The sequence below is a fragment of the Carettochelys insculpta genome, chromosome 12 (assembly GCF_033958435.1).
Source record: "Carettochelys insculpta isolate YL-2023 chromosome 12, ASM3395843v1, whole genome shotgun sequence".
Lineage (NCBI taxonomy): Eukaryota > Metazoa > Chordata > Testudines > Carettochelyidae > Carettochelys > Carettochelys insculpta.
Window position 1 is genome coordinate 9,988,572 of NC_134148.1, and position 14,858 is coordinate 10,003,429.

The following is a 14,858-nucleotide window of genomic DNA, read 5'->3' on the forward strand; positions in this document are numbered from 1 at the left end:
TTACGGCAGACAAGTGGGTATTGGAAATTGTAGCCAAGGGATATACCAACCCATTCCAATCCCTGCCCCCACCAAAACCCCCTACCCAGTCCCTCCCCAGCGACCCATCTCACGAGACGATGTTAAAGCAGGAGGTAGACCACCTCATATTTATAGGGGTGGTGGAGAGTCCCGGATGAAGTCCAAGGGAAAGGTTTCTACTCCTGATATTTTCTCACAGAGAAGAAAACAGGAGGCTGGAGGCCAATCCTGGACCTACGGGCTCTCAATCGACATTTGCGCAAACAGCTCTTCGAGATGACTACAATTGTCTCCATAGTCACGGCACTGGATGATGGGGATTGGTTCACAGACCTTGACTGTTAGCCGATGGTCAGGTGAGATGCCACTTTTGTCCTTGTATTAATACGAGATTTCAACTGCTAGGGTAGAGCCCCACCGGTGACCAGGCTTAGAGCAGCTGAAAGCAGCTGGGTTCTTTGTTTGTGTTCAGCTTGCACAGTAACAGGAGGAGTCAGGTTACCACTTAATTACTTTGTTTATTTACCTAATGAGTTAATCTCTTAGGGTTACAATGTTGCTTTATTTGTTTACCTAGCGAGTTAAGCTCTTGTGGTTACAATTGTTACAAGGTTTATACTTTGATTACAAATAGCTATCATACACTCTAATTCATAGATCTGTACTTGTTAAATGCACGCAAAAGAAAAAGATAAAATACCTAGCAGGTCTTATTCTCACCCCTGCATTACCAATGTGTCTTGGCCAGTTTCTCTCAATCCCTTGGAAAGAAGTCCTTTTTCCCTTTTTCTCCAGGAGTCGGACGTCCCCGGGGACCTGGGGAGACCACACCCTCCTGTCTGGCAGGAAAGATGATTAGAGCTCAAATAAGGGGTCTGCCTGACCTCTCTTTTATACCCATTGGGTCACATAGGCTTCTTCCTTGTTTCAGTTGAATTAAACTGTCTGATGCTGGTTCTCACAGGGAGTTCAAGGGCTTACTTCACACCTGCGAGTTAGAGACAATTGAGTGCATTTGTTTCTTAATGGGCTGGAGATTTTCCTCATCTGGGACCAAGTGTGCAGGTGAATCAACCAATGGTAATCAGCCAAAGGCAGTCCGAGGCCCAGCTCTTAATTAGCCCATTGTTCTTATCAGCTTCTCTCCTGAGCATCAAAGACCATGGCTAAGATAAGCACATCTGCACTCTCGGGCATTCCAGGGCTGGGCTGTTCATTTTAACCCTTTCGTGCTCTGAAGCACCTAGGGAAGTAGAGCAAAAGTGGGGGTTCTGTCTGGCTACATCCTACAAGATGCGTATTTCCATATAACAATCCATCCGGCACACAGGTACTTTCTTCGCTTCAAAGTGGTCATGTAGCACTTCCAATACAGGGTCCTTCCATTCGGACTTTGTTCAGCACCCAGAGTCTTTTACCAAGATGCTTGCAGTAGTGTCAGCTTACCTGCATCAGCAGGGCGTATTCATTTTTCCGTATCTGGACGACTGCCTACTGAAGGGCGTCTCACGAGCAGATGTCCTGCACATGATAGACATCACTACAAGGACCTTCCTCTCACTGGGCCTAGTCATCAATTTTCAAAAATTGATGACAGAGTTCACGCAAAAAGTAGAATTCATAGGGGCATGCCTAGATTCTACTACGTCGAGGGTATATCTGCCCAATGCACGTTTTTGCACCATGAGATCATTAGTGCAGGTGCTGACAGTGCCTGTCCCCGCAATGCCAGTCCCAACTTGCTTACAGCTACTGGGACACATGGCCGCCACCACATTTGTGGTGCAGAATGCCAGACTACATATTTGAGGCCTTTAGCACTAGTTGGCTACTGTGTACAGGCAAACGATTCGTACCACTCACAAAAAGTTATCGCTCATGATGGAGTTGTGAAGGTCTCTGGCATGGTGGGGTGGGCAGATCCCAAGAACTTGCTATCAGGGTGCCCTTCCACCAACTGCAAATCACGGTTTTTCTCACAATGGATGTGTCCCACATAGGGTGGGGGGAACACATGGGCAACAGTGACGCAGGGGCGATGGTCCCTCGCAGACGTGGCAATGCACATACATGTATTGGAACTCAGAGCAGTGTTCAGTGCATGCAGGCACTTCCACAAATAGCTGTGGGACAAGGTAGTCGGAGTCAAAACCGACAACACCTCCACAATGTTCTATATCAATTGCCAGTGCAGGGCCAGATCTCACGCATTATGTGCAGAGGTGGTCCAACTGTGGAATTGGTGCATTACAAACAACATAATGCTAAATGCCTCATACCTGCCTGGTGTTCACAATGTGAGAGCGGATCAGCTAAGCAGGCATTTGCTCTCATGCACGAGTGGCAGATCCTCTCCGATCTACTCCACAACATATTCGACAGATGGGGGTTTCCCCAGATCAACTTGTTTGCCACCTATACCAATGAGAAATGCCCGCAGTACTGCTCCAGAGCAGGCATTGGGCAAGGCGCATTGGGGGACGTCTTCATGCTCTCATGGAAGGGCCCATTGCTGTATGCATTCCGTCCCACAAGGCTCATTCACAAGGTCCTAGAAAAAGCGAGTAGGGAGAAAGCACACCTAATACTCATAGCCCCAACACTGGATCGACAGCACTGGTTTCCTCTGCTGCTACGCATGTCATGCTCCCCACCACTGCCCCTCCTGATAGTACTGGACCTTCTCACACAGAGTTGGGGGTCCATAACACACCCTCATCCTTGAATGCTCCTCCTCAAAGCATGGCTAATCCATGGCTCGGTGCCTTTAGAGAGAACATGCTCAAAAGAAGTAAAAGAGGTCCTGGAATGCAGTCGACGAGCCTCCACCAGGAAGGCTTATGCACATGAATGGAAACGTTTTACATCCTGGTGTTTTGTCCAAGCAATTGACTCCTCTGGATGTCTCCATTCCCACAGTCTTAGAGTACTTACTGGAACTGAAACAAGTCGGACTCACTTTATCGTCATTAAAGGTCCATCTTGCAGCAATATCAGCATTCTGACATATGGAGGATGGGTCATCTGTGTTTGCCCATCCTATTACCACACAGTTTCTAAAGGGGCTCGCAAATCTATATCCCCTGCAGAAACCGTTATCACCTTCATGGAGCTTAGACCTGGTCCTTGACACACTGTCTAGACCACCCTTCGAACCACTGGCCACTTTATCCCTCCGACTACTTACCATAAAAGCAACTTTTCTTCTTGCAATTACATTGGCCCGCAGGGTGAGCGAGCTAGCAGGGATAATGACAACGCCACCCTATACAACTTTCTTGAAGGAAGTGGTGGTTTTACGATTACACCCAGCTTTGCTCCACATTAATGAGCCAATAGTTCTACCATCATTCTATCTGAGACTGCATACCTTGAGTAGGGAAGTACGGCTGCATTCACTTGACGTGAGGAGAGTGCTGGCCTTTTGCATAGACAGAGCTAAACCCTTCCAGAAGATGGATAGGCTCCTGGTGTCTCTTGCACCCAGATCAAAAGTGGAAGGCCTATCATCACAAAGAATTTCAAATAACATCGTGCACTGCATAAAAATGTGCTACAAGCTCCGTAAGAGCCCTCTGCTAGTTCCACCCAGGGTTCACTCCACTAGAGCAATGGTGATGTCGACAGCCTTCTTTAAAGGAGTCGTATTAAAGGACATCTGCAGGGCAGTGACATGGTCATTCTATGACACCTTTGCCAGACACTATGCAATTCACCGGGTGTTGGATGAGGATACACATCTATCGACAGCAGTCCTTTCAAGGGTAAGCTGCACATAAATCTGGTACCTACCTCCATTTTTGGGGTCACTGTTGGGTAGTCACCTAATATGGACCACCCATGCAGACCACTCGAAGAAGAAAAAGAAGTTACTCACTTGTGTAGTAACGATGGTTCTTCGAGATGTGTCCCCGTGGGTGCTCCACTACCCACCCATTCCTCCCTGCTTCAGAGTTCTGCTTTGTGTCTTTCAAGAGCATCCGGGGTGGTTGGTCGAGGAACTGGCTTGGACCGGATCGCGCATGTGACCGAAAGTGTGCGAAGGACTGACACGCATCAGTGCATGTGCGACCCAACGAGATACAGTTGGAAATCTCCAATCTGCGGCACCGGGGCGAGCCCAACACCTAATGTGGGGCACCCACAGGGATACATCTCAAAGAACCATCGTTACAACACAAGTTAGTAACTTCTCTATATAAAGCCTTAAAATTTTGTGAAGGGCTTAATAAACAGACTTACTAACCTGAAAGCTCTTGGAAAAATTCATAGAAGCATTGTCATTCGCCTTCTAAATTGGAAAAAAAATTGGTTTTTTGATTTACTGAAGATGCCAAGGCTTTTCATTTTAGAGTACTTGAGTAAATGACAGATCACCAAATGTGGAGCTAAGTGAAACACCAGTGAAAAAATATCAATTAGCATGATAGGCGTGTGTTCAGTTAAAATCTATTATAGCATTTATACATATTTTATTTAGTAGCAATAAGATTGAGACACATGTTGGGAACTCTAAAAGACTTCTGACTGGGAAGTGAAGTTTGCAGTTGTGACAGTAGTGAAGTTTACTGAAGTAAAGTGTGTAATATTAACTCATCTGTCTGTCTGATAGGCAAACTTGGCCATGGAGATACCAACAGAGTATATAAACCTAAAGTTATAGAAGCTTTACAAGGAATGTTCATTCGCAAAGTATGTGCTGGGAGTCAGTCTTCACTTGCTTTGACGTCAACAGGACAGGTAGGCTAACAGATATTTTCACTTAAATGTCAGTTTTGCTATTGAAGAAGATGCCTGAGGCTCATTATTTAAATTGTATAGTTATTGTTTTGATTAGAATCATGGAAAGGTGTATATATACTATTGAGGTACTTCAAAAACCAAAAACAGTCTTAAATATTATACAATAGGTATATAAAATTTTATTTATCATGGACTTTCTGTTTAGACAAATACAATTTACAGAAGTTATTTGTCCCAAACAGTTCAGGAAGACAAGACACAATGAGTGTGTTTTATCAAGACCACAGTTTTATTAGGAACTGTCCAACAGTAACTCTTCCAGTGTTGCCATCCTTTCTCAAGTTTAAAATGAGTACAAGAGGTGACTAATATGATAGTTCATATTCACAGTTATCATACGTTATCCCTTTTTTTTTTCCATAATGTACTATTACCGTAGTGTATTGCCTTATGTACCTTACTCCAGCCAATGCTTTGCTTCACATTGGGCAACCCACATTTGGCATCTTGGCCTGTCAACTGCCCTTGTCTCCAGATCTTCCCATTTCATGTAGAAGTGCGTGATGTCTCGGAACTGTTCATTTCCTTGTTGGTCTTGGTCTTTCTATGTGTCTTTTTCTCTTTCGCTGTCTTTCTCTCTTGTTTTCTGGCTTCCATTCAAATATAATGTTTGGTAAATATTTACCAAATGCCTTAATGTATTGTATTTGCAGTGTAATGTTTAAATGTCACGTGACATCTTCAGTCTGTGGGGGGGAAGAATCCTAAGATTATAATATACACAGAAAAAGAATGTTTACTTTTGTAGACTAGAACGAGTTTATAATGTCTGCCTGTTTAGTATAAATTCACATACTATATGTGCAGAATACAAAAGTTCTAATCTTGAAAGGGCTCTCTTTCAAAGGGTAGTTCAAAAAGGTGGAGCTATTCCATAGAACACTTTGTAGTCTTAATGAACACTGCAGCATGCATATATATATATAATATATATAGTGTGTATATATATACACTACTATATATATATATATATATAGTAGTAGGTTTGAATGCATTGTTTACATAATACCATATGTGCACATGAGCCTGGATTCAGCAGCCATTCCTGCCCATGTCAGATAAAAGTTAAACTTCAGTAGTCTGGCATCCTCGGGATCTGACTGATGTTGACCCAGAGAATTTGCCGAATGCTGGGACGTTATCATCATCTAGCACCATTACCAGCAATTCCACTGCTTACCAATACTGCTAACCAAACAAAATTATTTTTGAAGGTTTATACATACATTTGAGATAAATGTTAATGCATTGTTTGGTAAATTTCAACAGTCGTATTTGTCGAAGACCCTTACTACAATCTCCCTATATCCCAGTTACTTAAGTAATTGTGCCTTTCATAGTATTTCTTTTGGTTTGTTTGTAAGTAGTGTTGTGAGGTATGATTGAATGAAATTTAAGCCTACAAATGGGAAGGATTCAAATTAAATATAACCACAACAGTATGTTTTTGGATCAAATAATGATGAGACTAAAACCAAGAATCATCTTATATATTTTATGATGCTTTCTCAAATTATGGTGGCTTGAGGTAATTTGATCTCCTAAATATTTTTTGTGTGTTTGTGAAATGGAGTATTGTTAGCCCAAGTAATTTTGTGTGGCTTTATGTCTAGTATAATTAATTTATGGATGAAATGTTAGGAATAAATGCATATGTATACCAGAGCCCAGATTTTACAGCGTGCATAAATAGAAATGGAATGTGGGGTCACCAAGCCCTGCATCCCATCAGCAGTCACGAGTGACTCTGTCAGCCAGTAGCGCAGATTTATTAGTTCAAAGGGGCACAGCATGGTACAGACTGGTCAGTACAGCAGCCAGAAACAGTCAGCCCAATCCATACTGGGGAGAGGATGCCCTGAGGAGGGGATCTCCGATCCCAGGGGCTTGCTTCCTTTATTCCTCTCCAGCCTGAAGATCAACCTCCACTCCTTTTCCAACTGCCCAGATCCAATTCAAACCAGCCAAGTTTCATTCTCCCCCTTTGTTCTTTTCCCCTGGGAAGAAAGGTGTCTCCTGGTTGCCTAGGATACAAAGATCAGGGACTTCCATTGCTTACATGACGCCCATCCCCCCACTACTTTGTCACACATATATAACACATATGTGCATTTACAGAATAATTGCAGTAATTACACACCAGAATCTTCCATAGCTCTGTCTCTTGACAAATACTAAAAACTTTTTAAAAACTTGTATGTATATTTGTGTTTTTAGGTATATGCGTGGGGCTGTGGTGCATGCCTAGGCTGTGGTTCTTCAGAAGCTACTGCTCTTAGACCCAAGCTTGTTGAAGAGCTGGCTGCTACAAGAATAGTTGATACTTCAATTGGTGACAGCCACTGTTTGGCACTTTCTCATGGTAAAACAAATATGATATATAGGTATTTATAATAATTTTCATTAGAAGACATTGAACCACAGATTTTGTTTCCTCCTTTGATTTGTCTCTTTAGATAATGAAGTTTATGCTTGGGGTAACAATTCTATGGGACAGTGTGGTCAGGGAAATTCCACTGGACCCATTACTAAACCAAAGAAAGTAAGTGGTTTAGATGGAATAGCAATTCAACAGATTTCAGCTGGCACTTCTCATAGCCTTGCCTGGACAGCCCTTCCAAGGGACAGGTAAAAGATCACATTTTATAAAAAGGGGTGTGTGTGTGTGTGTGTGTGTGTGTGTGTGAGAGAGAGAGAGAGAGAATATCACAGTATTGTGATGCTTCTGTTTGATGCTTGAAAGATTTTCTGTTAGGGTTCTAATCAAGTTCATGTTTAACAATTGTAACAGAAACAATTTTTATTTGGAAACAGAAACACTGTTTGGAAACACTTCTTCTGAAGGCTTTGCACAAAGAACACTTACTATTACTAAAACTGAAAATTTAAAAAAAATGTTATGACAGGTTGGATCACAGTGGTCCCCTTGGGACTGTCATGCTGTGTGCTGATCCTACCACCAAGTCCGCCTGCATACCCTCTAAGGTGTCCCAGCAGCATGTCCTGCTGGGCCAGAAGCTCTAGTCTCACCCAGCAAAGACAGAGGTGGGGTCCCCAGCAGAGTAACAGAGATGCTAGTAACAGCTCTGGGAGGGCTCAGCTAAGGGACTTGACCACATCCAGGAGCGCAACCCTCAAAAGATACCATCCCCCAAATAAACTTGTCTTATTCTGGATAAAAGTTTTACATGGAGAAAGCTCATAAAGTTTGCTCTCTTTATCACTGAGAGAGTCTGTTGATTTCTATCCTCTTCCTCAGTAACAATTAAATATAGCAAGGAAAATTTAAGTGATTGCAAGTTAAAACAGATAAAATCAAGTCTCAGGGGATAGCTGTATCAGTCTGTATCTGCAAAAACCTGTGGCACCTTAGAAACTAAAAGATTTAGTTGAGCATAAACTTTTGTGGATAAAATTCCGCTTGTATCTGACAAAGAAAAAAATTCCATATTCCTATATTTAAGGTATGGAGAAAAGTACATCCTTTTTTGTAGTTGCTCAGTGTTTCATTCATAGAGACATAAACAGATGAGGTTTACTGGTTATGATTAACTAGTGGGGACTGGAGCAGCCCCCCTGCGTACCCTACCTCAGGCAGGAAGTTGTTGCAGCTCTGCAGGGCCTGCTGTAGCTGCGTGGGCGGGGGGTGGCACTCCATCACTGTTGTAGCAGCCCTCATCTGTGGCAGGCACAGCCTGGGAGTATTGCAGGCAAGGGCTCTCCAGTCTGACTGGAGTAGCCCTGGTCTGCAGCAGCCTTGCCCCATTTAATCAGTTAACTGGTTAAACTTAACATTTAACTAGATAACTAATTAAATGGGATTTTGCGCCTCTACATTGCACCAAGACCCCTTTCTGACACTAAAAATTGGTACATGATCCCAGGAGGGAGAAACAAAGCCTGAGTCTGCCTGAGACCCATGGAGGCAGGGGAAGAAACAGAAGCCTGAAACCTGCCACCGTGGCTCAGGGGGCAGAAGCCTAAGGGCTTCCATCCCAGGTGAGAGTGGCCTGTAATCTGAGCCCTGTCCCCAAGTACTGAAGCCTGAGCCCTGTCCCCCATGGCAGTGCAACTCTGGCTTGGCCTTTGGCCCTGGGTCCCAGCAAGTCTGACACCAGCCCTGGAAGCCCCATTAAATGGGCTCATTCACCAACCACTTTGGGATCCTGACCCACAGTTTAAGAACTGCTGGTCTAATCTAACTAACTGTATTTCACAGGCCAGCAAGGCTACCCAGAACCCACACACTGAACCCAGCAACCAAGCTTAGACCAAAGTATTACAGCCCACAGGACACTAAATTATTACGTGGCACAGGTAGAGTATAGGAGGGTTTGAGGTTCACTAGTGGTTGAGGTCCCCGCAAAGAGCGAGAAATCTAAACTATCCCAGCAAGGGAATGCAACGATAATGTCCTTGATATGACAAACGTACTAGCATATTGTAATTGTTAACTTATTATGCAGGTAGTTGCATGTTTTACATGTTCATTTATTTCAGTGTACTTTATCTATTTCTTATGTTTGATTCCAGACAAGTTGTTGCATGGCACAGACCCTATTGTGTAGACCTTGAAGAAAGTACTTTCTCCCATCTCCGATCCTTTCTTGAGCGGTACTGTGATAAAATTAACAGTGAAATTCCCCCTCTTCCTTTCCCTTCATCAAGGTATTTACACAGGATGTGCATATTTAGTTTTGATATATTTTTTTCTTTGTTAAAATAGTGGTGTTTGGTTTTGTTGTTGTTATTGTTCATTTTAATAAGAAAATTTAGAATGTTGGTTTCCTGGGTTAAACAGCCTGTCTGCTTCAGGCATCTTTTTTAAAGCCAAAAATTAAGCTACTCTCCTTTAAGTGATTGCACATGTGCATTCTGTTCTTGTGTGTGCACCTGAGGGACAGTTGTCAGAATTCTTTCCCCCCCTCAGTAGCACCCATCAGAGCAGCCTGTATGTCTTCTGCTGCAGCTTGCTATTTACTTATGAGGAGAAGCTGAGGGAACTGGGTTTATTTAGTCTGCAGAAGAGAAGAATGAGGAGGGATTTAGTAGCAGCCTTCAACTACCTGTAGGGGCATTACAAAGAGGATGGAGCTAGACTATTAGTGGTGGCAAATGACAGAACAAGGAGCAATTGTCTCAAGTTGCAATGTCGGAGGTCGAGGTTGGATAGTGGGAAAAACTATTTCATTAGAAGTATGGTGAAGCATTGGAATGGGTTATATAGGGAAGTGGTGGAATCTCCATCCTTAGTGGTTTTTGAGGCCAGGCTTGATAAGGCCCTGGCTGGAATGATTTAGTTAAGGTTGGTGGTCCTGCTTAGAGCAGGGCTTTGGAGTAGATGGCCTTCTGCAGTGTCTTGCAACCCTAATGCATGATTCTGTGATCCTATCTGCCAGAACAATGGTCTTTATTCACCCCAAACTTCAGATTCTGTAGCTGACTGTGTTGATTCTTCATAGCTAACAGTCTTGGAATGAGTTTGTTCTAAGGGGATAGATAGGGGTGTCCAACATTTTTCATTGGGAGCCACACAGCAATTTTTTACGTGTTCTGGGAGGCTGAACACAAAATAACCCCAAACCATCCCTTGCAGCACCAAACTGCTCCCCCTCCCTCTAGGCTTAGACCCCCACCCACATCCCCAAACTGCCCACAGCCTTAGACCCTCCACAGCTTCAAACTGCACCCCCATCCCCAATCTTAAACCACCCAGAGCTTAAGACCATCCTACAGCTCCAAATCGCTCCCCCACTCCCTGCCTTAAACACCCCACAGCCTCAAACTGTCCCCTGCCGAACCCTAGGCTTAACCGCCTTCGCAGCCCTGAACTGCTCTGTCGCCTTCCCTGTGCCACAGCTGGGGCTAGAGGCACCTCTGCACCCCAGCTGCTGGGGCTCTGTGGCAGCCATCCCCATGGCAGCTGCTTCCACCATGGCAGCTGGCCCTTAGGGCTTGAGTAAAAAGTCTCTGCAGGCTGGATTCCGGACCGCAGGCCACCTGTTGAACACCCCTGGGATAGGTGAAGACCTACTGAATAGCAGGAAGCCTTTGACTAGGTTTGATTACCTTGCTACGTAGAAGAGATTTTATATGTGATCCCTAAAGAGAGGTATTCCTCCAGTTCACGCTGTCATTTATCAAATCTTGGACTATCTTCTGTTCGTAAAGCAGCTCTTATTTGATTAGAGTCCATCTGGTAGCAGTATCAGCTTTCCATCCACTTGTGGATAGTGAATTTTTTTTTTTTCCCAAACCCCATGTCCATCGGATTTCTGAAGGATTTACTCAGATTACACCCAAAGATTTATGACCCAGTTCTGCAGTTGATCTTAGATTTAGTACTAGCAGACAGGGTACCAGTGGTTGATGTCCCCAACCCCTTGAAACGCGTCAGTGAAAGCAGCATTCATCATTGCCATAACCTTTGCTATGAGCTTTGGTATCAGGGCCTATCTCTATAACTTTCTTTAGAAACAAGGTTTTCCTTCAGCTGTGCCGTACGTTCCTATCTAAAGTGGTGCCCAAATTTCAATTAAATCATAAGATTTACCTACCAGCATTCTTTACAAAGGCTTACTTGAGTAAAGGTAAAGAAATGCTTTATATACTTGATGTTAGGAGCTTTGACTTTTGTCCAAGACTGGACTAGGTCATTCAGGTAATTCTCAACTATTCATCATTTCAGATAGAGTAAAAGGCCAAACAGTCTCAACCTGGGTGATCTCCATGTAGCTCTCCAGCTGCATTCATGTATCTAGCCACTTGGCTGACATTGGCTACGTCTACACATGAAGCCTACATCGAAATAGCTTATGTTGATGTAGCAACATCGAAATAGGCTATTTCGATGAGTAACGTCTACATGTCCTCCAGGGCTGGCAACGTCGATGTTCAACTTCGACGTTGTGCGGCACCACATCGAAATAGGTGCTGCGAGGGAACGTCTACACGCCAAAGTAGCACACATCGAAATAAGGGTGCCAGGCACAGCTGCAGACAGGGTCACAGGGCGGACTCAACAGCAAGCCGCTCCCTTAAAGGGCCCCTCCCAGACACAGTTGCACTAAACAACACAAGATCCACAGAGCCGACAACTGGTTGCAGGCCCTGTGCCTGCAGCATGGATCCCCAGCTGCCGCAGCAGCAGCCAGAAGCCCTGGGCTAAGGGCTGCTGCCCACAGTGACCATAGAGCCCCGCAGGGGCTGGAGAGAGAGTGTCTCTCAACCCCTCAGCTGATGGCCGCCATGGCGGACCCCGCTATTTCAAAGTTGCGGGACGCGCAACGACTACACGGTCCCTACTTCGACGTTGAACGTCGATGTAGGGCGCTATTCCTATCCCCTCATGGGGTTAGCAACTTCGACGTCTCGCCGCCTAAAGTCAAAGTTAACTTCGAAATAGCGCCCGGCACGTGTAGCCGTGACGGGCGCTATTTCGAAGTTAGTGCCGCTACTTCGAAGTAGCGTGCACGTGTAGACACGGCTATTGTGCGTCTGAGCAGAGTTGATTGCTCACTCAACCAGGTCTCAGGTTCTCCTTTCTGGATATCTATAAGGGACTACCTGGCCATTGCTCCATACATTTGACTCTCACTATATGATCTCGCATCACCCAGAGAGGGTTCAAGGTTCAGCTGAGTTGTCCTTTCTACCTTGTTTAAATAGACTTTGAACCTACTACCATTTTGATCTGCTTGTCCATTGTACTGTTGACGACTTACATCTGCAGTGTCTCAAAGCAAAATCTATTACCTTCCTTTAACTATAGTTCTTCCAGATGTTTTGCACATTTTCATTCTACAACCTGCCTGGCTTCCCTTCTCTCTCAGAGCCTTTCTGATAGGAAGGTACTGAAGGAGGTTTGGGGCAGTGCTTCTTTTTACACCTGCGTGCAGTAGCATAAGCTGGGTCCTTGCAATGCCCTGACATCTGGAAGGGCAATAGATAGGTAACCATTTTTCCTCTGACAGTGACATCTTGATTCAGACAACTCAACTTGACTCGACTCAGACAACTTGTTTCAGACATCTCAAGACTTAGAATTCTAAGCATTTGTGGTTGGGAATGAGGTATCTGGAACATACAGCCTTTTGCACATACATAGCTTAGTATTCCAGATTGCATCTTAGGACTTTCCAAGTTTTACTGGCCTGTGTAGATTCAGTCTTAGTCTGATCTAATTTCTAAAGACTGCCGTCATTTGCATCAGCCAAACCTGCATGTAGCAGCGTGGGTGCTCCTTGGTCTCTGAAGAGCAAAAGTGCTCGAAATAGGTTCAAGATGTGCTGATGAAAAATAGAACACTATCTATTAGGTCTGGTTGCCTCTCTAAGTGAAAGTGTTTCTCTAGTTGGTCTGGTGTTGTAATGGTACATTTTTGAGATCCGTATGTGTGTGTCTATTTTGTGTGTCTAATACAGTGAGGTTTGGTCATTAGCTCCATGAAAGTTTAACCTAGCAGTTACCTCAACCTTCCACTCTCAGGTGGATAGCCACTCTGTCTTCTTTTATATTAAAATGTCAGTAAGATTTTTGAAAGGACTGGAAAGATTATATCCTTATGGATAAGACTCTGTTCCCCCATGGGACCTAAACTTGGTATTGTTAAAGCTGATTTACAGCATTATTTTGTTTTCCAGAGAACATCACAATTTCCTCAAGTTGTGCCTGAAGTTGCTTTCTAATCATCTTGCTCTTGCATTAGCTGGAGGAGTAGCTACTAGCATTCTTGGAAGACAGGCAGGCCCACTTCGGAATTTGCTGTTTAGGCTAATGGACTCCTCTGTTCCAGATGAAATACAGGAAGTAAGTCATTTTATTTAGTTCAGATCCAATTCTTTTTAATGTATGCTTATGATCATAAAATGTATTCTGTAAAAATGGCATCTTAGTTCTACCAGTACTGATTTACTGATTTATTTACTGATTATTGATGGTGAATAGGTATCTGAATCTCAGTAGAACTTCAGTCTGCTTTTGATCATACTTGTACAGTATAGCTATAATATTGTTTCTTTTTTGTCCTATTTTGAATATATTTCTGATTTTAACAGCAACTTAATTATCGTGGAACAGAGTAGGGGAAATGGAAAAACTTGTGAACAACAAAAGTTATGATGTATAACATACAGCTGATAGTGCAAACCCATACTAATGCAGGGAAAATTGACTCATAAGAGTACTTCCATTGAATGATATTTTCACTTATGTGATAATGGGCTTGCAATAGCAGGCCTCAGCTTCTAGACCTCCATATCATTTTTACATAATTTTATACCATGGACTGTGCTGCACAGGATATTTGTGACCAAAAGTCATTTAGGTACCCTGAACTGCTCAGAAATAGATGGGAAAAAAATAAATTGCCTCACTGATGTTTGGTGTCCATACCAGAAAAATCAGTACCATTGTGTATTGAATAGTTTTGACAGTCCCAGTGGAAACACCAAGGACTAAGCAGGCAATAGGGGAATAGCGAGTTATGTATGGAGATGAATCCTTTCACACTTGAAGTGAGACTGTTCAGGTCACATCTGCAGAGTAGTTGCTGGAGCAGCATGGGGAAGATTATACTTTGGTGAACAGAAATAAGAGCTGTGAGAAATATTGATTCCAACTGTAGAAAACAGGTCAGCTACTTACTTAGGAAGACTTATAAATTAATGTTGTTGACTATGTACAGTAACTTTTACTTCAGACCTGGAATTCACCATTTTTGTGTAGTATTTAGATTGCACAGTACCCTTGCTGAAAATAACCATTATGTACTGAGCTGAAAGGATATAGTCCTGTTATGTATACAGTTTAGAGCTGAGTGTTTGAAGTGTTCAGGCTCATTGCTTTTTAGTTGAAATTCAGTTTAGTATAAACCCTAATCAAGAGAGCATGAATTTAATGAAAACAAACAAGGAAGTAAAAATAAATTAAAATGTTCTATCCTTAAAGATAGCAGAGGACCAAAATTTAAAATGGAATAATTCTTCTGCTCACAATATGTTGAGTTGATTATGCATCATGTTTTCTATCCCGTA

The 14,858-nt window shown here is 43.3% G+C and overlaps 1 protein-coding gene across 9 annotated transcripts in view; it reads left to right on the forward strand.

Moving 5' to 3' along the window:
- Positions 1–14,858, forward strand: part of HERC1 (HECT and RLD domain containing E3 ubiquitin protein ligase family member 1) — a 280,539-nt gene that overhangs the window by 65,703 nt on the left and 199,978 nt on the right. For all 9 annotated transcript variants that reach the window (XM_075007327.1, XM_075007334.1, XM_075007331.1 and 6 more), the window contains 5 exons: positions 4,634–4,761; positions 7,042–7,186; positions 7,281–7,452; positions 9,358–9,492; positions 13,467–13,632. In XM_075007327.1, the coding sequence (XP_074863428.1) occupies positions 4,634–4,761; positions 7,042–7,186; positions 7,281–7,452; positions 9,358–9,492; positions 13,467–13,632 (746 nt within the window). The remainder of the gene's footprint in view (positions 1–4,633; positions 4,762–7,041; positions 7,187–7,280; positions 7,453–9,357; positions 9,493–13,466; positions 13,633–14,858) is intronic.